The following is a 24,163-nucleotide window of genomic DNA, read 5'->3' on the forward strand; positions in this document are numbered from 1 at the left end:
CTAAGGTAAGATGAGAGAATCTGGGGGTGGGGGTCATTGGGATGTGGGGGTGAGATGGATGCAGGATTTAGCTGCCAATTGTTAACTTCTCAAACCCCAGCAGTCCATGTGACATTGCTCTGAACCCCTCAAGTGTGGTAGGAAGGTTAAGATCCTAGACTCTGAAACTCAGACAGCCTAGGTCCAAATCCACCACTTGTTAATTTTGTACAACTTTTGTAACTTTGGGTAACTTACATAATCCACCTGACACTTCAATTTCCCATCTAGAAAATAGGGGTGAAGGTAATCATAACAGGACATACCTTATAGGTACTACTATTACAGCATTGAGAAGAATACGCAGTAAATACTGCTCATGTAAGTAATTAGTACAGTGATGTTCTCTCTATTTCTCATTTTCCTAGTGACTTTTTAAAAAATGATTTCTCCCTTCGATTGAGCAAGACTGCCACTTCAGTTTCTTTTCTCTTTATATTACTTGTTTCAAACTGCCCTTGGGATTTTCAAAATGCCCTTGGGGTCATTTTGGAAACATGTGAGGAAAGAGGCAGAAGTCAAAGGGTTTCAGATCTGGTGACCATACCTTGTTTCCTAAGTTCTTGTATAAAAGTCAAGACTCAGCAAAGTTTCAGGGAAAAATTGGAAAGCACAGCTGATCATAATGTTATTAGGTTGTCCTCTAGTTGGGTGCACAGTCTCCCTAGGTGCCAGAAGCCAGTTCCAGCATGTCATAATTGCAAGAGTTTCATCAAAAGGTTGATGGAACTTGGGGACTCAACAAGGGCTGAGTCACATATGTTATCACCTGTTGGGAATGGCTAAAGGCATTTCCCTGAACCTGAAAAGGATGATTGTTTGCTGCCAGACAGCTCAGGGCATCTTAATCTACATGTTATTGCCTCCTGTTGGCCAAACACCTGAACAGCTGAAGGCAATTCCCCAATCTGACAATGCTTCTGTAGAAACCCTACCCTTTGAAGTGTATATCTCCACCTTGCCTTAGGACAATTTGTGTTAATAAAAAGGAAGGGGTCCTGAGACAAGGAGAACTTGGTTTCTTCAGCCAAGCTCCTCTGCCCGCCACCCCCCCATATGCCTTTCAAAATTATGTTTTGTCTCCGGACTCTTATTTAATCTATGCACAACCCCTACTCCAGATTCCAGAACCCTTCTAGATGCCAGATCAATACAACTGGCGTTAAATTGTGCCCAATGTCTGGCATTACCTAGAGGTCATAAGCTGGTTTCTAAAAATTAACATTAATTTCTTTTCTGATTATAATAATGTGGGTTTACTAGGATGTGGAGAAAATTCTAAACCACAGAACAAATGAAAAATAACAACTTTTAAAAAATAATCTTGGCTTGTTGTATGGATCTTCAGAATATCTTTGGGCCAGTTTTCAGAACAGAAACAACTAAATACAGCCTTGGGAGATGTTAGTATCATGTTTTATTTAGAAGTATTAACAGATACAAAATTGAGCTCATTAGCTTTCTAGTATGTGTGCTGGCTTTGTAATGTAACATCATGGCTAGGCTGAGCTACGTTTCCAGAATTCCTTTTTCTGTATGTTTCTGGGTAGTGTGGAACACAAGAGAGCTTCTTGTGGGAAATTTGGGTAGAAGTAAAGTAGCAGCCATTGTGTAGCTCTCACATGTTGACATTTATCAAGTGCTTCACGTCATTAATATGAGGGAGCAAACAGCTTTGGCTTCTCTGACTCCTGGGCCAGGTATGTATTTAATTTTGTGCTGAAGGGCTCAGCTTCTGCAGAAAGGTCACAGGCAATAACACAGTTTTCGGTCTGTTTTGTGGCTACAACTCATGCTTGTGGTTTCAGCTTGTTCTTGCTCTCCCCATCTTATATACATGCTCCCTTCTCTAGATGTCATGCCTGCCTTTCATAGATGTCAAGTTCTAGCATCAAATATGAATATAACAGCTTTACAGAGACTGCTTAACCAGCTTCCACAGTTGTATAAGATCAAATCCCTTTGACAAATGTGTGTGTGTGTGTGTGTGTGTGTGTGTGTGTGTGTGTGTGTGTGTGTGTCTAGTGATTCTTATTCTGGAATTGAACCCAGACTTATACAGTATGAAATAGAAAAGTTCTGAAGCAATTAGAGCAAATAGTTTATAGCTACACTGTTCAATACAGTAGCTACATGTGGCTATTTAAATTTAAAATAATTAAAGTTAAATAAAATTTAAAATTCAGTTCCTCAGTCACTTTTCAAGTGCTCAACAGCACTTGAGCCACATGTGGTTGGTGGCTACTGTATTTGGCAGTATAGATATCTGACACTTCCACTATCATAAAAAAATTATATTAGACAGTGATGGTCTCTAGTGATAATGGCTAGTATTTCCTGAATGTTTACAATGTCTCAGATGCATTACAGGCATCTGTTTTACATGCATGCATTAACTCATTTAATCTGCATATAACTATGAGAGGGGTACTGCTACTTTACAATAAAGAAACTGAAGCACAATGACCTTGTTACAGTCAGAGTTACATGCCATACTGTGAAGGTCCCAGTGGCCTAGGTTGACACAAAGGGAGTAGGTGGCTCTGGTGGAGGCTCCTGCTCTCAAATGACTCTCTTCTGATTGGATAATGAGCATCTCAGCAGTGACCATAATGGACTTTTTCTTAGATTGTATAGACCTGGTGTCCTATGTGATCTCAAAAAGAAGAGATGCCTATCTCACCCCGCCCCCGCCGCTTCCAACAGCACAATGAGATGTACCAACAACCCTGGTGAAAAAGGGTCACACTCAAATTTATTAATTAAGATAAGCAAGTTGCTGCAATAAATAAACCTGAAATCTCAGGGGCTTAAAAAAGTAGAAGTTTATTTTCCATGTGTAAAGTGTAATCAATAGCCTAGAATGGAAGGAAGAGTGGGGCAGAGAGAGGGGTATCTGCTCCATACAGTCATTCAGGGACCCAGATTGACAGAGAACCTGCCACCTTCAACATGAAGATTCCAAATTTGCTCTGGAGAGCAACATGCAACAGGCAAACAGTGAGGGGAATTAGGTGGGAGATATTTAATGGCTAGACCTGGAAGTGGCAAACATTGCTTCTGCCCACATCCATTGGCCAGAACTCAGTCACATGGCCACTGATTGCAAAGAAGGCTGAGAAATGTAGTCTTTACATGTGCTGAAGAAAAAAAAGTTTGGTGAGCTTCCATATCAGATTTAATTTGAATGCTGTGGAGTAATTAGTACCCATTAAACTAATAATGGAACAAAATTAATGCTAAAATCACTCTTCCCACCTACTGTTTTCTCTCTTGTTCTTTGTCATGACATTGACAAGGTCAAAAGTCAGGTAATCAATGTGAATCAGAGAAGTATTTTGCCACTTTGAGAGTAAATATAAATCCCCCCTTTTTTGTGACTCATCTCCCAGGCTTTGTTCCCAGCAAATGTCCATATTATGGTTTTGTCATGAACCTCAAGAGTAGGATTTCCACATGATGAACCAGTTTTATAAATAGATACATACTAGTAAAAGGTGCTACAAAAGGCTGGGATTATGGATAGTTATTCTGCATCCTACTTAGTTAGAAATGTAGTATTTCTGAGTTGCCTCTATTTTGAAGACTAATCTTTGCTGTAGCACTTCTGGTTAGAAGATCCTTAGCAGGCCCTTAGGCCTTTGTAATGTTTGTGACTCCTGTTCTAATGTCTTCTTATATGTCTTTAGCTTGTCATGAGCCTTGAAAGTCTGACCTGGGATTTCTCACTTTAAATAACATCTAATTCTTGACTTGGTAATCTTTTTTATATGAATAAAATGTGCATGTCCATTTATTTCCAATGGATGAGTGAGTATACCTCCTTAACCAAGCTTTAAATGTGATTAAGAGACTGAGTTCTTGAGAGAGACCAAGTTGGGTTTAAATCCTAGCTCTGTATTGAATAAGTTTCTAACATTTCTCTGCTTATATTTCTTCATCTGTAAAATGGGGTTGATTACTTTTAACATAATTACATTACATTTATAAAGTATTTTATCACAGTTCCAACAATAAGTTACAATGATTATTAATTCAGACTATATGATTTTGTGTCCCTGGATAAAGTTTACATTTATGTAATAAACTGTTTTGCATCAAGTAAAAAAGATGGTTACTTTCCAAGATTTGCATGCATATGATTTTCATTCTGACTATAAAACATTCTTATCTATTCACTAATGCTTGGTTAGTGAGGGTATCTATATATATAAAAGCCTAATATGCTAAGTGTCCGACCGACCTGTCGACTGGTTGGTCAACTGCTCGACCAGTTGCTGTGACACACACTGACCACAAGAGGGTGGATGCTCCGACAGGTAGGTTACTTTGCTGCTGGAGTCCGGCCAGTGGGGACTGGACGAGATGGGGCTGGACATGCCCTTGAGCCCTTCCACAGTCCCTTCCCGTCTGGCCGGCCCCCATTGGTCCCAATCAGGACTGGGTGAGACAGCCCTGATTGCCGGCCAGGCTGAGGGACCCCACCTGTGCATGAATTCATGCACCAGGCCTCTAGTCTATTGTAAAACTGTGTTTATCTAATTTAAGTTTCGATAGCTTAGGACCATAGGAAGGACTCTTATAAAGACCATGGAGTTCCATCTCTTCACATTACATATCAGGAAACTAAGTTCATATAAATCCATTTCAAAGAGGCTTGAAGATGACCTGGTACAATACTGTAAATCTAGAAAACTGGCAAAGGTAGTCCCTTATATTACATTTCATTATTTCAAAAATTGTTTATTTACCCACAATAGACAGCATGAAAAATTTAGAGTGTGATGTTTGCTTTGTTTGAAGTTACGCCCATACTGTTTTTCTGCTGATGATTATACACACTGGATACAGTTATATATGTCTTTGCTCAACATATAAATGGGAAAATTTTTACTTAAATCACTTGAAAGTTAGTATCTTATAGGACTTGGAGTTCACTAGAAGAAAAGAATTACAAAATAGGCCATAAGTGGGGAAAAGACTAGATACCAAGCTAGTCTACAAGTAAGGAAACAAGCTCAGAAATGTGAAGAGATTTGCCCAAAATTTATTTATTTATTCCAATTTTTGAAGGCCTACTATATGCCAGACACTGGACTTATAGCAGGGAATAAAACAAAGCTCATGGCCTCAAATAGAGTTTTTATCCTGGTAATATTGTACAACCCACTTGAAAGTGTTAAAATTCTACTTTGAAAAAATCCTATAACTGAAAATTCTTCAATAATTCAAACTCATCTCCCCATGCCTATACACCAAAACCCAGAATTTGTTAGACTTAATGTGAATTCAATTCACTGTAATAATAAATCATATTTTCTAGTAGGAACAAGGCAAAAAAAAGGCTATATAGTTGAAACGCAACACAGCCCTGTGTTCAGTTCTTGTTTATTCAGTTAATCAGATAATTGCTTATAATTATAAGCAATTCTAATTTATTCACTAAAGCAAGACTACTGTCCATTTTATATTCCTAATTTCTCTCTTCTTAGAATTTACAAAATTCTATCCTATATCAAATGCTATAGTAACAAGAGAATGACTTTTACTTTATGCTGTGTGAGTTCCTGAAAGGAAAGAAGAGGAAAGGATAAAGGTCATATAGAATACTGATAGTGAAAACTAGCATAATTACCACAGACATCATTGCAAAAGCATCCTCAATTTATCTTGATGGTTTTTTATAGCACTGTGATCTTATAACACAAGACTTCTTGCCAAGAGCAATGTATTTCCTTAAAGATGTACCCACATCAAGGTACATTTCAACAGTTGTGTTCTCTTGGAACATCAACTTATTCTAATAGATTACTTTAGGTACTCAATGTCCTCTCCAGAGATCTCCCTCACGCTGCAGGGTTCCAGGGTATCCAGCTGGCATCAACTGCCAAAGGCTGTGTCCAGTGGGCACCATGGTCTAGTTTCTCAGAATCCTACCATAGCCTGGGGTTCCTCTTTAATTGATCCAGGTGTAAACTTTCAGTACTATCTGTCACATCCTCCATGTGGCCCTTGGTCTAAGTTGTCCACACCATCATCTTTGCAGTTCTGTCCCTGTCTCTGGCTCTCTATAAACCTAGCCACTAGGGACATGAGGACAATTTAGAGTCCCTACCCTACCACACAAGATATGAGAAAGACTTAGAGAGAATACCATGTCCAGCCTTCTCTCTACCTAAATACACCGTGCCACCATTTCTCATCTCTATCATTGCCCTGTGCTGATATACAGGATCCTGTGAGGAGTTCTCACCAGTTTTAAGTAGAAAGTGGGACACAATGTTCTCTGCTTCAGTACCACCTCAACCTATCTAGAGCATCTATTATTCCTTGTCACCACTTCTACCTGCCAGTGAAAGGATCAGGGCCCAACAGAAGTGGCCTCATGCCTATGAGCGGGGAGTGAGATTTTGGGGGTTGCAAGATTGGCTGAGGATCAGATCAATGCCATGGTATTTATAACCTCATCTTTATTGATACAGAATTGAGAGAGAAAGGGACCAGCACTAGGTTTAGTATTAGAGGACAAAGTCAAACAAGACAGGTGCCCTGCTGCCAAATGGGAGGGGCGTTGAGGAGATGGGTAGAAAAAAGTGAAAGGAATTAAGAAGTACAAAATGCCAGTTATAAAAAATAGGGGGATATAAAGTATAGCATAGGGTATATAGTCAGTAATATTGTAATAACTATGTATGGTACTAGGTGGGTACTAGAAATATCAGGGGCATCACTTTCTAAGGTATATAACTGTATAATCACTGTTGTATACCTGAAATTAATTTAATACTATATTTCAACTGTAATTGGAAAATAATTTTTTAAAAGATAGGTGTCCTGCCTTTTAGGATCATTTACTCTACCTCCTACAGCTCTAACATGTGTTGCATGAGGAAAAACGAAGACAGATGGACAAAGCATGAGAGGGTAAGAGGAAACAAGACAGTGAGGCCTTGAAGAATGGGGAATTATAGAGGAATCTATTACTGGAAATGCCTGCAGCACAGAAAGATCTAGGTCCAGCCCAGAGAAAGAGTATGTTGGGGATTATAGCTTATGAGATCACCAAATTGGCTCAAATTTGTAATTGTTTCCAAATGGGGAAGACAATTCTGCAAGAATGAAATTATAACTATCTTCCACTATTATGTCATCTCACCCTCTGGAAAATAGTTGTACCTAAAAGAAGACCTCCTTCAAAGACTTTTTAAAAAGGAAAGAAAGAAAGAAAGAAAGAAAGAAAGAAAGAAAGAAAGAAAGAAAGAAAGAAAGAAAGAAAGAAAGAAAGAAAGAAAGAAAGAAAAGAAAAGAAAAGAAAAGAAGGAAGGAAGGAAGGAAGGAAGGAAGGAAGGAAGGAAGGAAGGAAGGAAGGAAGGAAGGAAAAGGAAAGGAAGGAAAAGGAAAGGAAAGGAAGGAAGGAAGGAAGGAAGGGAAGGAAGAAAGAAAGGAAGAAAGGAAGGAAGAAAGGAAGAAATAAAGAAAGAAAGGTGTTGGCATGGTCTGGAAGAGCTAGAGGCTAGATGTAAGTATAGTTACCTGCCCATTTGGGTTTCTGGTAAATCAAGAATGACTCCTTTAAACAACACTAAGTCACACAACTGAAAGTACTAAATTCTAAGGATTCTCTCTATTGGCCAGTGGCCTAACAAGAGAGGGTCAGACGCATCTCTCCTTGCTGTCAAGAGCTACTGAATCATCTCTCAGGCTTCCAGTGTAAAGCTACTGTGTTTGCAGTCCAGATTCCCCAGAGCCAGGGGGAATGACTGCTCTCCAGCGGCTTACCCCAGGCTCCCTCTTCATCTTCTCCTCATGCCTTAGTGACATGTTCATTCAGTCTTCAGACACTTACTGAGCAGCCTGGTATAGTATAAAGAGTACAGGCTAAAGATTCCAATTGGGTATCCTCCAAGCTGTGTGACTCTGGGCAAATCACCTCATCTCTTTAATGCTCAGTTTCTTCATCTGCACAGAGACTAAAAATACTTGGTTTTTATGAAGAGTTTTTATGAAGATTAAATGAGATTATGTACATAAAGTACCTAAAAGGGCCTGGCCTTGAGCAGGCCCTTAGTGCTCATTCATTTTCCTCCCATTAGTTTCCCACCCACCTCATCAAACCTCCATTCTCCCTTCTCACCTGACACTAACAATGCACTGCAAAGAGTCATGATGCCAAGGAAGTACATAATGGCATGATACAAAGTGACAAGTATAAAAAGATATGTATGGGGGGAAAGGAGCACTGGGGAGAGAGATTTAATTCTTCTGAAGAGGTCAGGGCAGGTTTTATAGAGGTAGTAATATTTGGCTGGACCTTGGAAAATGGGTGTGTTTCCAAATGGGGATGACCCTTCAGAGGGAGGAAGTAGGGAAGTGAGATGAGAAAGGAAGTAAAGTGAATAATGGGTACATTAATGAGCAGGTTACTACTATGGGAAGCTAGCATATGTAAATACCAACTCCCATCTCTCACTGTTGTGGGGTGTTAACTCCCTGGTACTTCCGGCTTTTTCTATGCATAGGTTAAACATGGTCCCATGGGCAAAGATCATTCTCAGTCAGAGAGACATGGCAGCCATCAGCATATACAGGTTCTGTCTGTAGGTGACCTCTGGGGTGGGCCAGGCGATATGGACAGGGATATTCATCAAAGACCAGACCTAAGCCATTCTGAACTGAAGAGAACCTGCCTCAGTTCAAAGCTGCTCAGGGAGATGGTGTCTGTGAGCCATCTGGATGATCCAATCTAGCATTCAGTGATTCTCACAATTATGGATTCCCCCATTATTATTAATCTACTAGAGGCCCAGTGCATGAAATTCATGCACGTGTGTGTGTGTGTGTGTGTGTGTGTGTGTGTGTGTGTGTGTTCCTCAGCGCAGCCTGCACCCTCTCCAATCTGGGACCCCTTGAGGGACATCCCTCCCACAATCCAGGACTGCTGGCTCCCAACCGCTTGCCTGCCTGCTTGCCTGATTGCCCCTAACTGCTTCTGCCTGATCACGCCCTAACTACTCCCCTGCCAGCCTGATCAACACTTAATTGCTCCCCTGCCAGCCTGATTGCCCCTAACTGCCCTCCCCTGCTGGCCTGATCACCCCTAACTGTCCTCCTCTACAGGCCTGGTTGCCCCCAACTGCCCTCCCCTGCCAGCCCAGTCACCCCTAACTGGTTGCCCCCAACTGCCCTCCCCTGCTGGCCCGGTCACCCCTAACTTCCCTCCCTTGCCAGCCTGGTCGCCCCTAACTGCCCTCCCCTGCCGGCCTGGTTGCTCCTAACTGTCCTCCCCTGCAGGCCTGGTCCCCCCCCCCCAATTGCCCTTCCCTGCAGGCCTGGTCCCCCCCCACCAACTTCCCTCCCTTTCAGGCCTGGTCCCTTTCAACTGCCTTCCCCTGCAGGCCATCTTGTGGTGGCCATCTTGTGTCCACATGGGGGTGGCTATCTTGTGTGTTGGAGTGATGGTCAATTTGCATATTACCTCTTTATTATATAGGATAGGTGCATTACCACCAAGCTACTGAGTCTAGTATAGCAGAGAGGTTAAGATAGTGCAATACTTAAATACATAAAGATTGGGTCATATGGCCTGAGTTTGAATTGCAGCTCTGCAACTGAAATGATTAATCTAGGGCAACTTGCTTACCTTCTCTGTGCCTCAGTTTCCTCATCTATAAAATGGAGCTAATAATAGTGCCTACTTCAAAGGGTTATTGAGTGAGCTTTAAATGAGTTAGCCTTTTATAAGGGCTCAGAAGAGTGGCTGGGACATGGTGATATCAAGGTGATTATTAAACAATGAACTCTTAGTGGGAGTTCTGAAAGACAATAATCAACTTCTATTTAGCCCTTTCTAGATCCCTAAACACTTAATTCAGAAAAACCATTACACATACAATGTTATATGCTAATTATATGACAATAAAGCTGGAGAGGAGTGGGAGAAAAATGTTTGTCTTCATGGGGCTTTCTTTTTTTAAGCATAGAGAGTCTTACAAGAACCCATTGGGGGAGCTCATGGTAGCCCCAATTTTGAAGAAGAAGAAATAGAGGTTCTGGTGGTCTAGTGGCAAATCAAAATTATGCAAATAGCAGGTAGCATGGGGAAGGCTCTAACCCTAAAGCTCACCACCTTTCTACTATATCATACTGCCAGCAGTAATATTTTAACCAATTCTTCACTTTGGGCATTCATCAGCATCACCTGGAAGGCTGATTAAAACACAGACTGCTGGGCGCTACCACCAGAGTTTCCAATTCAGCAGGTCTAGAATGAGCCTGACAATCAGCACTTTTAAAAACTCCGAGGTGATGCTGATACTGCTTGTCTGGGGCCACACTTTGGGAACCACTGCTTTCAGAAATCAATTCATATGACAATCAGAGCAAGAAATTCAGCCCTGGCTGGTGGCTCACATGCTTGGAGCATAGTCCCATACACCAAAAGGTTGCAGGTTCAATTCCCAGTCAGGGCACATGCCCAGGTTGTGGGGTGCCTACGGGAGGCAACTGATTGATGTTCCTCTCTTATATTGGTCTCTCACCCCCCCTCCTTGTCTCTCAAAAAAAAATAGAAAGAAAAAGAGAGAGAGAGAGAGAGAGAGAGAGAGAGAGAGAGAAGAAGAAGAAGAAGAAGAAGAAGAAGAAGAAGAAGAAGAAGAAGAAGAAGAAGAAGAAGAAGAAGAAGAAGAAGAAGAAGAAAGGAAGGAAGGAAGGAAGGAAGGAAGGAAGGAAGGAAGGAAGGAAGGAAGGAAGGAAGGAAGGAAGGAAGGAAGGAAGGGAAGGGAAGGAAGGGAAGGAAGGAAGGAAGGAAGGAAGGAAGGAAGGAAGGAAGGAAGGAAGGAAGGAAGGAAGGAAGGAAGGAAAGAAAGAAAGAAAGAAAGAAAGAAAGAAAGAAAGAAAGAAAGAAAGAAAGAGAAAGGAAGAAAGAAAGAAAAACATTCAGCAGCCTTAAGCATCCACTTAGGTTTTCCCTACTCAGGTTTGTTTCAGAGCCATGCACTTTCTGGTTTACCTGCCCTGTTTCACCATTTTTGAATATACTTTTCCAAAAAGACTTATTTCTACCAAGCAGCTTTCATTGTGATGGTTTTCCCCTGCTGTTCCACTTTCATTCCTCATCTACCCCTGTGATGGAAAAAGCACTGAAACGTGAGACCAACGATCTAGTATCTAGTCTGGCTCCACCACTTCTTAACCAATGATGCCCTGGGGACATTTACTCATCAGTAAAGTAGGGATATTTGATTTTTGCTCTGCCAATCCCACAGCGAGATGATATATGTGAGCATAGTTGACATGAATGTCACATGGCCACGCCAGAATTTGTATCCCATGATTGCTATCTGGAGGAGTTTGCTCTCTCTACTTCTGCCAGTTGAACCAACATTGCCTGGGAGCTTGTTAGAAATGTGTATTCTCAGGTCCCACCCCAGCCCTACTACATTTTGGGAAAGGACCCAGAGATCTGTGTTTTAACAAGCTCTCAAGGTGATTCTCATGCACATTCCCTGGTTTTGGGATTTTGAGCACAAAATTCAGAGGTAGGGACAAATCCTTGCTTAGACACTTCTTTGAGCAAGTTACTTATCTCTCTGAGCCTCAGTTTCTTGATCTAAGAAATGCGGCTAAGACTAGAATCTCCCTTTCATAGAATTGGTTGAGAAGCTTAAGAAAGTGAATGTATGTAAAGCACATAGGGACCTGGCACACTGTAAGCAGTCAGTGCAAGTTTAGCTCTTATCATTTTTTAAATAAACTCTTGTGGCTTCTTGACAACATGCCCCAGTGTCTACTTTTTGAAGGACTACCAATTGTGTTTTACCCTGTTGGAAAGTTCTCCATAGATTTTATGTGCATGTATGTGTGTTGTGTGTATGTTTTATTTATGCTATTGTTTAGTTGGAGATAGTAAATATTTGCTTTAGCCAATGAAGACTCCTTGGTCCTGCTACTTTTTTGAATAAGAAAGGTATTTCTCTGTCATTAATAATGCCTTTTTAAATAACATTCCTAGGGAGTGTTTTTTACATTTGCATCGCACTGTATTATTTTGGCAGTTATACCCATAGATACTGCAGCCCCAGGATTTCTAGCCTTTTTACTGCCTTCCTCGGATACCTTTTCTCCTTGTTTCATAATATAAAGATCCTGTTTTCTGAAATATATGCTGCTTCATTTGGCTGATTCTCTACCTCTCTTACATTTCCATGCAGAAGTGTCTTCAAATAGATACTTTAAAAAAAACACAATTAAATACCAGAAACAAACCCTCACATATGTGGCCATTTGTTATTTTACAAAGGTGCCCATATAATTCGATGGGGAAAAGACAGTCTTTTCAACAAATGGTGCTGGGAAAACTGGATATACACGTGCTAGAGAATGAAGTTGGACCCTTATGTTACACCATATACACAAAATGAACTCAAAGTAGATTAAAGTGTCTAAACATAAGAGCTAAAACTATGCTAAGTGAAATAAGTCAGTCAGAGAAAGATAAATATCACATGATCTCACTCATTTGCGGATTATAATGAACAACATAAACTGATGAACAAAAACAGATTCAGAGACAGAGAAGCATCGATCAGACTGTCAAACCTCAGAGGGAAGGTAGGGGAGGGTGGGGGTTAGGGGAAGAGATCAACCAAAAGACTTGTATGCATGCATATAAGCATAACTAATGGACAGAGACAGCAGGGGGTGAGGGCATGTACAGGAGTGGGGTGGGGGGCAATGAGGGATATGGACACATATGTAATACTTAATAAAAAATCAATTAAAAAAGAGCTAAAACTATAAAACTCTTAGAAGAAAACAAAGCAGGAAATCATGACATTGGACTTGGCTATGATTTCTTAGATATGACAGCAAAAGCACAGGCAACAAAATAAAAATATATAAACTGGGCTTCATCAAAATTAAAAACTTTTGTGCATCAGAGGACACTATTAAGAGAGTGAAAAGACAACCCACAGAATAGGAGAAAATACTTGTAAATCATAAATCTGATAAAGGATTAATATCCAGAATATATACAGAACTCCCAAAACTCAACAACAAAAAATCCCCAACAACCCAATTAAAAAATGGGCCAAAGATTTGAAGAAATTTCTCCAAAAGAGATAAACAAATGGTTAATAAGCATATGAAAGGTGATCAACATCACTAATAATTAAGGAAATGCAAGTCAAAACCACAATGATATACCATTTCACACCCATTATCAAAACAACAGAAAATAACAAGTGATGGTGAAGATATAGAGAAACTGGAGTCCTTGTGCCTTGATGGTAGGAATGTAAAATGGTACAGCCACTGTCCAAAACAGTTTGGTAGATCCTCAAAAAGTAAAACATAGAACTACCAAATAACCCAGAAATTCCACTAATATATATATCTCCATCCAAAAGAATTGAAATCAGGGACTCAAACAGATACTTGTACACCAATGTTCAAGGTATTATTTACAATAGCCAAAGGTGGAAATAATCCAAATGTCCATCAGCAATGAATGGGTAAACAAAATGTAGAGTATTATTCAGCCTTTAAAAAGAATGAAATTTTGATACATGCTACAATATGGATGAACATCAGAAACATTATACTAAGTAAAATAAGTCAGACACAAAAGAATAAATATTGTATGATTCCACTGATATGGCAAATTCATAGCAACAGAAAGAATAGAGGTTATCAGAGACTGGGGGAAGGGAGAATGGGAAGTTATTATTTAATGGGTATAGAGTTTCTATTTGAAATGATGAAAATGTTTTGGAAATGAACAGTGGTGATGTGTGCACAAAATTGCAAATATATTTAATGCCAGTGATTTGTATACTTTAAAATGTTTAAAATGGTAAGTTTTATGTTATGTTTATTTTACCACAGTAAGAAATTCTTAAATAAACACACACATGCTTACACACCAATGAAGGAAAACAAGTACCTTACCTTCCAGGGATGTAGCCAAAATAACATGAAGATGAATGACAAGGAATATCTTGAATATCAGTAAAAGTTCTTCAGGTCTGCCAACATGGCCACACTGCCCTCCAGAGAAAAACATCCTGGAATAAAATAAGGGGAAAATATATCATCACATCTTGCCATAATCACAACAGAGCAATACCAAAAGGTCACGTCTTCAACCAGGCAAACTGCAATCCTGCTTCCTTTAAATAACTATAGTTATAAATCATTGGCAATGCCAGGTGGCCACTGGCTACAAAAAAGCAAAACCTATGTTTATTATGGGAGGACCACCCAATGGGATATTATATTATGTTAAAAAATGACAAGCAAGGTTGACCATGTGGATTTATGGAAATCAACACATGCAAAATATCAAGAAGAAATTAAAAACCAAAATACTGCATATATAGGGTGTCCCCAAAAATGTATACACACACTTTATTTTTAAAAATATATTTTATTGGTTTCAGAGAGGAATGGAGAGAGAGAGGGAGAGAGAAACATCAATGATGAGAGAGAATCATTGATTAGTTGCCTCCTCCATGCCCCACACTGGAAATCGAGCCTGCAACCAGGGCACATGCCCTAATGGGTAATTGAACCATGACCTCCTGGTTCACAGGTTGACGCTCAATCAATGAGCCATGCTGGCTGGGCTGTATACACACACTTTAAATTATTATAAAGGCAGTGTTTATTAAAATACATTTCATTTTCAAAATTGAGATATAAGCTGGTAAAGTGTGTATACATTTTTTGGGGACACCCTGTATAATTATTACCAAATAAAATCTAGTTAAAAACTATGCTAAGAATTAGAAGGGATCATAGAATCTTACAAATAATCTACTCCTGTTTATGTCTTAGATTATAAAAGGATGGGTACATTGCATTTCCTCTTAATTACATATTAGTTCATTATTATCGCTTCCATTTTTAGTAATCAAGAGGACAGTCAACGTTTTTTAAAAAAAGCAAAGTTTACATCAGAACTGAATCTAAAAACCTCATTTACCAGTCATTTATTCATTCATTCAACAGATATTTATTGAAGGCCAACATTCACCAGATGAGATATGAGGTCTGAATAGGAGTTAACTAGATGAGATACATGTGGTGGAGGTAGGACAGAGGCTTAGGGGAGCTAGGCACACAGAATTAGAATTGCAAATGCTAAGTCTGTGTCTGTTCCTTTCACAGCAGGAGGCAATGACAGCCCAATGAGAAGGCTTCCTGTATGTGACCACAGGGGAAGTGGCTGGGACAGTCCAGGCTGTGTGTTCTCAGCTGGTAGAGCTCCAGGCCACAGGGCACCCATGAACCCTGCCAACTCTGCCTTCTACCAAATTAAGATAGAGTGTGTGTGTGTGCAGCAGTGAAGACTAAAGAGAGGAGTTCACAGGTCCTGGCCACTCAATGTCTGAGTGACATTGGACAGGTTATGTACAATGGCCAAGATTCCCCATTTAACAAATTGTAATAAGAGCACAAACCTACCTGATAGTGTTCTTGTATTGCGTAAACAAGAGATCTTTGCATAATGGCTGGTACCGTGAAGGCACTATAAATGCTAGTTGAACTCTTCACTCATTCAGTCAAATAATATTTATTTTGCACCTAGTATGTACAGGGTCAGAGAGTGCAGGGATTATAGGGTTGAGGGCATAGAAAGATTGGGATAAATCACAAATTCTTAGTCTCAAAGAAAAGTGGGCAATTTTTAAGAATCCTATAATTTATAGCCATCACCAGTACCAGGGTGGTGATACTTTCCTGGTCTCAGACCAGGAGGTAAATCCTTCTTCCAAAGAGGGCTTACATGTTTTCAATCAATAAATTGTTACATATTAATCTCTCTATATAAAAGCCTGATGTGCAGATTGTCCCCTTGAGTGTTTGACCAGGAGACTGAGTTCAATCGCTCGCTATGACATGTGCTGACCACCAGGGGGCGGCGCAGAACAAAGGAAGGCCCTGGCCGGCAGCTGGAAGGAAGGCCCTTATTGGCCCTGATCGCGGGCCAGGCCAAGGGACCCTACCCGTACAAGAATTTCATGCACCAGGCCTCATTACATTAATATATTGTAAACTGCCTGCGGTTTGTTGTTCCTCTTCAGCACTTTTATCCTCTCTCTGTTCATAATGGCATATTATTGATCCTCCCAAATGAGTCACTCAAAAGAGAATGCTAATATAATTGTGCAAAAATGTAGCAATGTCTCTCTGGAGGAAAATGTGTCTGCTACAGCTACACACAATATTGATGAATCTTAGACATAAAAGAATGTACATTGTACATGATTCCATTCATATGAGGAACAAAAGCAGACAAAACTAATCGATGGAGTAGGAAGTTGGAAGAGTAGTTATCCTTGGAAGAAGGAGGGGGTGTAATAATTAGGAGTGGGCACAAGGGGGCTTCTGTTACATGGATGTGTTCAGTCCCTGAAATTCACTGAATTGTACACTTATATGTATATCATAAAAAGCTTTATTTAAAAATTAAAAACATTAATTTATATCTTATTTCTGAACTCAGTTCCCCTGAGATTTTGTTTCGAGAGAGAGAGAGAGAGAGAGAGAGAGAGAGAGAGAGAGAGAGAGAGAGAACATCGATGTGAGAGAGAACATTGATCATTGCCTTCTCTACTTGCCCCGACCAGGGATCAAACCCACAATCTAGGTATGTGCTCTGACGGGGAATCAAATCCACAACTTTTCAGTATATGGGCTGACACTCCAATGAACTGAACTACACTGGCCATGGCTGCAAACACGTTCTTGAGTTTTGCCAACTTCTAGGGTAGGACCTAAGTGGCATATAAAATATTGTCAGTTAAATTAGTCATAAGAGTTCAACTAGCATTTATAGTGCCTTCACGGTACCAGCCATTATGCAACAATAACAGTGACTAGTTATTATGGGCTAGAGCTTGGGCCTCTGATCAAAATAAACCATGCCTTTCATTGAAGAGAGCTTGTACTCCACTCTCAAATGAGAGCAGGAAATGCCAGAATGAAGGGTGATTCCAGCCATCATCCTGAAAAGAGAATAAGGATCATGAAGAGCATAGTACAGCCTGGCTGGCATAGCTCAGTGGTTGAGCATCGACCTATGAAATAGGAGGTCACAGTTTGATTCCCAGTCAGGGCACATGCCCAGGTTGTGGGCTCAATCCCCAGTGTGGGACGTACAGGAGGCAGCAAATCAATGATTCTCTTTCATCATTGATGTTTCTATCTCCCTCTTCCTCTCCCTTCCTCTTTGAAATCAATAAAGGTATATTAAAAGAAAGAGCTTAGTAAAGACCAGGCACCATTGAAAAGATTGCTTTCAGTTGTTAAGCCTGAAATATGTTTCCTTAAAGCTGAATATATACTTCATAATCAGAGAAGTTTTATGGTATTTGAAGTAATATAGCTTCTATTGCCTTTTGCATAAACTAGAGAACATCCTGTTAGGTCATAAGGTTCCTAGGATCTTTGATCAAAGAGAAAAATCTGTGGCTTTTTAAACTCTTACTCATTATACATTTAAGACATTTTAATCTTTTCAGCTAGAACTTTTCTTCATCTTCTGGTGCAAGTTGTATTAACTCAATGCTATCTAGGTAATCAATAAAAATGATTTGAATAGTTACTGGTTCTTAGCAAATTTTTAAGGTGCTAAGGATGGCTGGTGGGATAGTATCAATTACGGAGAAAACTATTTGCTAGCAGTTTAAATAGTGAAATCTAGACCTTGACACTGGACAACTTCTCATTAAAGATTATCCCGGAATTATCTTGGTCCAGGGCCCCCTTTTATGGTTGTGGACTCTTATGTAAGTGGCAGCATCTAGGATTGTATAGTGCACAAGCTACATGACTGTATGCCATGGCCCTGCTTGTAACATTCTAAGAAATTGTTCTAGATCTCTTCAATTTTATTTTAAATAGTATCACTATCATATTTTTAAAATCTGTATCATCAGTGTAAGCTTGAATGGCAATGAATGATAAATCTATCCTTAGATATAGAATAAAGGATAAGATTGAAAGGGGGAAATAATTTTATAACATTGTAGGACAGGTCGGGGTGAGATTTACTCTGTTACCTCTAATCAACTGGCATACTTTGATTATACCATGGCTGCTGTGATGAATGCAATGATCAATATTTTTACTTGAATAATAAGACATATGATAATTGTTCGCTAAGTTTTCTAAAAAACTTTATGCCTTTGAGATATTTACATTGAGTCTTAAGTGTTGGCTAGCAAGACTAGCATAAGGGGAAATTAAAAAGGGAGATGACTGAAGAGGTTCTCAGTGCAGATAAAGCAAGAACTAAAAGGTGAAAAAACAATTAAGTTAGATCATTCAACTGTCAAAGAAGTCAGAGAAATTCAGGGTTGTTTTAGATTTTTTTTATAGTCTTTGGTTTCATTACTTTTTTAAAAGAATCAGGAAACTTAGTAAAAGCATAATTAAATTTTGATTGAGCTCTTAAGACCCTGATACAGCAAATATCTCAGGGAAAAAAAATGTCTTCAGTGTTCCAGGAATATGTTAGATTAAATTATTTTGACCAAACCTTCTGCTAAAGACAATAAAAAAGCATTTTCTTAAACATATCAAAGACTTGACAAGATAGAAAAGAATCACCAGGCCAAAGGTGAAGCCAAAGCAGGAACTCAGAAGGGTAATCTATGCAAAGGAGCTGCTTTTGCCTGAGGATGTGAATCTACTGAGGCAAACTTGAGCTCCAGATATGAAATACAAAAGAAAAGTTCAAAGACATGAAGAAAAGTTTAACATGTACTTAAATAAAATTCAAAGAGGAGAGGATGGGGCAGAGTCAATGTTTGAAATGATAATAACTGAATGACCCCAAACTAGTGAAAAACACCTACCCACAGATTCAGGAAGCCCAAATAATCTCTACAATAAATAAAAGAGATCTACAGCTAGTGAAATTGAAAAGAAAAAAAAAAAAACAACAAAGAGAAAATCTTGAAAGTAGCCAGAGAAAACAAGACAGTTAATCTTCAAAGGACTGGATGTTAGACATTCAGCTATTTTCTCAGAAGCAACAATGGAAGCCAGAAAACAAACAAAATTGTTACATTGTTCGTTGCCTTCAAATCTTTACTGAAATAAATCCTAAAGGATATATTCAGGCAAAAGTTGTAAGATATGAGATGCAACAAGGAATAAAGAACAAAGAAAGTGGTTAGTATGTGACCAGGCCCATTCCTAATATTTGTAATACACAGCTCAAGAATTTAAAAGGAGGTCCAGTTTGCCCTTATCCTTCCATTGAGCCTCCTTCTCAAACTACAAGAGGCCTTGTGCACATTTATGAATACCCCAATCCGCATATCCAAATCCCCCTATCTCCTAAAAGCAGTGTCATCCTTTGTACACCTGGCAACATGGCTTGACCTGGGTAAGAGGCCTGCAGGTCCTGGAAATAGGTACATAATGTTTGGATAGGGAATTCTAGGGTCCTGGATTCCCAGAGCAAGATCTAGAAGCAAGGGTTAGGAGAGAGGGAGGGAGGTTCCAGGTGGGATGTCTTTTTTTGTCTCACAGACTTCTCACCCTCTAGAGCAGGCGTCCTCAAACTACGGCCCGCGGGCCACATGAGGGTGTTTTTGCCATTTTGTTTTTTTACTTCAAAATAAGATATGTGCAGTGTGCATAGGAATTTGTTCATAGATTTTTTTTAAACTATAGTCTGGCCCTCCAATGGTCTGAGGGACAGTGAACTGGCCCCCTGTTTAAAAAGTTTGAGGACCCCTGCTCTAGAGAGGTATATGACTAGGAAAGGGCCAGAGGACCTATAAAACATGAGACACAGGCCAGAGACCCACATTGCCCAGAGTTAAGGATGGCACTATATATTGGTATATCCAAATTAACTGACCATATAAAACATCTATAATTATAAAAGGGTAATATGCTAATTAGACTGGATGTCCTTCCAGATGTCCTCCCTTCCGAACAAAGCTGCAGCGGGCAGGAGCCGCGGCAGAGGCTCTTGCACAAATTTCATGCATTGGGCCTCTAGTCTATATAATAAAAGCCTAAGCAACCGTTCGCTGTGATGTGCACTGACCACCAGGAGGCAGACGCTCAATGCAGGAGCTCACCCCTGGTGGTCAGTGTGCTCCCAGAGGGGGAGCGCCACTCAGCCAGAAGCCGGGTTCACGGCTGGCTGGTGCAGTGGCGGTGGTGAGAGCCTCTCCTTCCTCCACAGCAGCACTAAGGAGCAGCAAGCAGAGCAGTAAGGAGCAGTGAGCAGACAGGCGGTAAGGAGCAAGGGGTCCTGGCCTACAAGAGGGTGCAGGCCGGGCTGAGGGACACCCGCCCCCCGCCAAGGGCACAAATTTCATGCAATGGGCCTCTAGTTAATAATAATATCTTATAGAGATAACTGAAACATGATAGAATAAAAATATGACAACTATATATAAATGTATACTAGGCGTACCAGTTAATAATGGCGGATTTTGTAATCAAAGAAAACATGATAATTTCAAGAGAAACATCAAAAGTGCTTTATTCAAAGTAATGTCCATCGCTAGCTACACATATAAGAAATAATATATGTCAATTAGGAAATGAAAAATAAAATTAGTCTTCCAGGATCTTTGTATTATCTTAGAGGAGACTAAAGGTATTATCTTTCGACATTGTAATCTCTATAGTAGCTACTAAAAAATAGAAGTGAACTATATAATTTTCTAACTAATGGAGGAGGGGAAATGGTTTTCAGAATATTTAGTCAATCTGAAAGAAGAGAAGAAAAAATAATGGTTAGAAAAGTAGAAGATGGTAAATTTAAACAATAAAAATCAATGATTCATTAAATATAAATGGACTAAATTATTCAATTAAAAGGCAAAATTATCAGACTGGAAAAATACAAAATCCAACTATATATGCTAAATATGCTATTTACAAAGACACAACTAGAACATGACAAAGAAAGTTGGAAAATAAAAAGATGGAAAAGATATGCAATGCCAATATTAATAAAAAGAAAATTAATATGTTATACTAATATCAGACAAATTATACTTTAAACCAGTGGTCGGCAAACTGCGGCTCACGAGCCACATGCGGCTCTTTGGCCCCTTGAGTGTGGCTTTTCCACAAAATACCACATGCAGGCACGCATGTACAGTGCGATTGAAACTTTGTGGCCCATGCACAGAAGTCAGTTTTCGGCTCTCAAAAGAAATTTCATTCGTTGTACTGTTGATATTTGGCTCTGTTGACTAATAAGTTTGCCGACCACTGCTTTAAACCATTACCTATAAATCAAATGGTTCATTCATAAAAGGTTCAATTCAATGGGAGCTGAACAAATTTACATGTGAATGCAACTAATAATATAACCTCAAATACACAAAGCAGTATTTTTGACAGAAATCAAGGAGAAAGAGAAAAAGGTCACAATCATATTGAGAGATATTCATGCATCTGTATCAGCAATAGATAAAATTCAAACTAAAAAGTCACAAAAGATATAGAATATTTCAATATTTAACCAACTTGACTTAAAGCCCATAGAGTACATAATTATTTCAAGTGCGCATGGAATATTTATGAAAGCCAACCAAGCCAAAAAGAAGTTTCAAAAATGTTTTACAGAATTGGAAATAGAAAAGGAGAATGTTCTCTGACCACAACATAATCAAGTTGTCACAACAAAAAGTTAAATTGTTATTAAATAACTTAGGTGTCAAAGAAGAAGTCATAACATATATTAGAAAATATTTGACTTGATCAATAATAATAACACCATAATCAAGACATGGGGATAGAGCTAGCGATCTTTAGAGTGAAATTTATATTTTAAATGTACATATTAGAAAAAGAATTGCTTAAAATTAATAAGTTAAGCTCCTTCTCAGGAAGATTTTAAAATAACAGCAAAATAAACCCAAAGGAGAAGAAATGAAATAATAAAAATAAAAGCATGAAATAATGATATAGGGATAAAACAACAAAGTTTATTAACAAAGCCAAGGTTGTTCTTTGTAAAGAGGAGGGGAGGAAGGAAGGAGGGAAAGAGAGGGATGAAAATAAAGTGTAAACAAATAACCAATAGAAAGAATTTCAAAAGCAACTTAACTGAAGATGCTATAAAAAATGATAAAAGGATCTTAGGGACAACTTTATTAATGTTGGAATCTAGATAAAGATGGGCAAATTTTTAGAAAAATATAACTTACCAAGAAGTAATCAAGAAGAAAGAATAAACCTGAATAGACATATAACCATTAAAAGTCTCAAAATGTTCCCCACAAAGAAAACTACAGGCCCAGACATTTTCACATTTGCTCTATCGAATACTTAAAGAATAAGAATTCCAATCTCACAAGAACTCAAAAACTAGAGAAAGAGCATAACCTAACTCATTTTTACCAGGCTAGCATAACCCTGGTGCCAAAACCTGACAAGGAAAGTCCTCACAGTTTTACCCATTTTATAAATCAAATGAGACTATTTACAAAATTCTCTGGAATGCTCACAAAAATGTCTAGCAGCAATTTTGAATCTTGTAAATTGGGGTAATTCAAATAAATATAGGACAAAATGAATTATTTTGAACTTCAACAACAACATTTTTGGAAGATCAAGTCACCAAGAACTAAAGCCAACAATGTTGTAGTAAGATAAACGGCATCCCATATGAAAGAAAAAAAACACACACACCACAAAAACAAACAAAAAAACCCACAAAACAATGTCCTAAAGACGACAGAAACTGGATTAACTGGTAAGTGCTGCATATGAACTCCCAAATGGCAGCTTTGTATATAATTTGTCATAGCACAAAGTAAAGTCAATGGTGAACTAGACAGGATGATTGTAATATAAAGCTTTCACATCTCTAGAAGCAAATGGAAGGAAAATTATTTGTTTGGTCTTTACAGTGCAAAATGATTTTCTTAATTAGCATTAAGTGCTTTCTAAAGGGAAAAAGTAGTTTTACTCAATAAAACAAGTGAATCAGTATCAGACATCAAGATTAGAAGTAAATTATGCCATTAAAGTAAATAAATATTCATAAAACCTTGTGAAAGGTGTTATATTCTTCAATTCCCTTGCTTATCTCCAAATTTCCCCTACTTGCAATCTACCATCCTCGTGATTACCCATGTGTGAATTACCCAAGGCCAAATGAAAGCCTACTTTATCTCTCTCCCTTCACTCTTCAGGATCCTCTCCCAATGTTCATAGTAAATGTGTTCAACAACACAAACAAGCAGAATAGCATAGGATACGAGAGCATGAATGGTAGAGCCATATGCCTTTCTTCAAATCCAAGCTCCACCACTTACAGCGTAACCTTGGCCTGTTCCTTAACCTCTCTGGACCTACGTTCTTCATCTGATACAGGGAGGTAATGACTGGATCTACCTCATAAGGTTCCTGTAGAGATGAAATGAGGTAATAAATATATTGAAGGTCCTAGTATAATTAAGAAATATTAATACAAACGTAATTAAAAGACAAGTTTACAGTACACTCATGGGCTAAATGTAAATAGATTTTAGAATTATTTTCTGCAGTCATTCATCTTCAGAAACCTGACAAGGAAATAACCAATATCTATTTTTTTAATGGTAGTTTTTAAAAAATAAATATTTATTGTTCAGATTATTACAGTTGTTCCTCTTTTTTGCCCTCCACCCGGTTCCCACCCCACCCTCTGCCCTTACCGCTCCCCCCCCACATACTGTCTTCATCCATAGGTGTACTATTTTTGTCCAGTCTCTTCCCGCACCCCCACACCCCCTTCCCCCCGAGAATTGTCAGTCCACTCCCTTTCTATGCCCCTGATTCTATTATATTCACCAGTTTATTCTGTTCATCAGATTTTTTATTCACTTGATTTTTAGATTCACTTGTTGATAGATCTGTATTTGTTGTCACTTTGTTGTTCATAATTTTTATCTTTACCTTTTTCTTCTGCTTCCTCTTCTTAAAGAATACCCTTCAGCATTTTATATAATACTGGTTTGGCGGTGGGTGATGAACTCCTTTAGCTTTTTCTTATCTGTGAAGCTCTTTATCTGACCTTCCATTCTGAATGATAGCTTTGCTGGGTAGAATAATCTTGGTTGTAGGTTCTTGCTATTCATCACTTTGA

The 24,163-nt window shown here is 38.9% G+C and overlaps 1 protein-coding gene across 1 annotated transcript in view; it reads right to left on the reverse strand.

Moving 5' to 3' along the window:
* Positions 1–23,404, reverse strand: part of ADGRG2 (adhesion G protein-coupled receptor G2) — a gene marked incomplete at its 3' end in the record, with an annotated part of 80,087 nt that extends 56,683 nt beyond the window's left edge. The window contains exons 1-2 of the mRNA XM_079764697.1: positions 23,352–23,404; positions 13,990–14,105 (exon numbers count right to left, since the gene is read on the reverse strand). Of these exons, the coding sequence (XP_079620823.1) occupies positions 13,990–14,104 (115 nt within the window). The 5' untranslated portion in view covers position 14,105; positions 23,352–23,404. The remainder of the gene's footprint in view (positions 1–13,989; positions 14,106–23,351) is intronic.
* Between the last annotated feature and the right edge of the window lie 759 nt (positions 23,405–24,163).

The sequence above is a fragment of the Cnephaeus nilssonii genome (genome assembly GCF_951640355.1).
Source record: "Cnephaeus nilssonii genome assembly, chromosome: X".
Lineage (NCBI taxonomy): Eukaryota > Metazoa > Chordata > Mammalia > Chiroptera > Vespertilionidae > Cnephaeus > Cnephaeus nilssonii.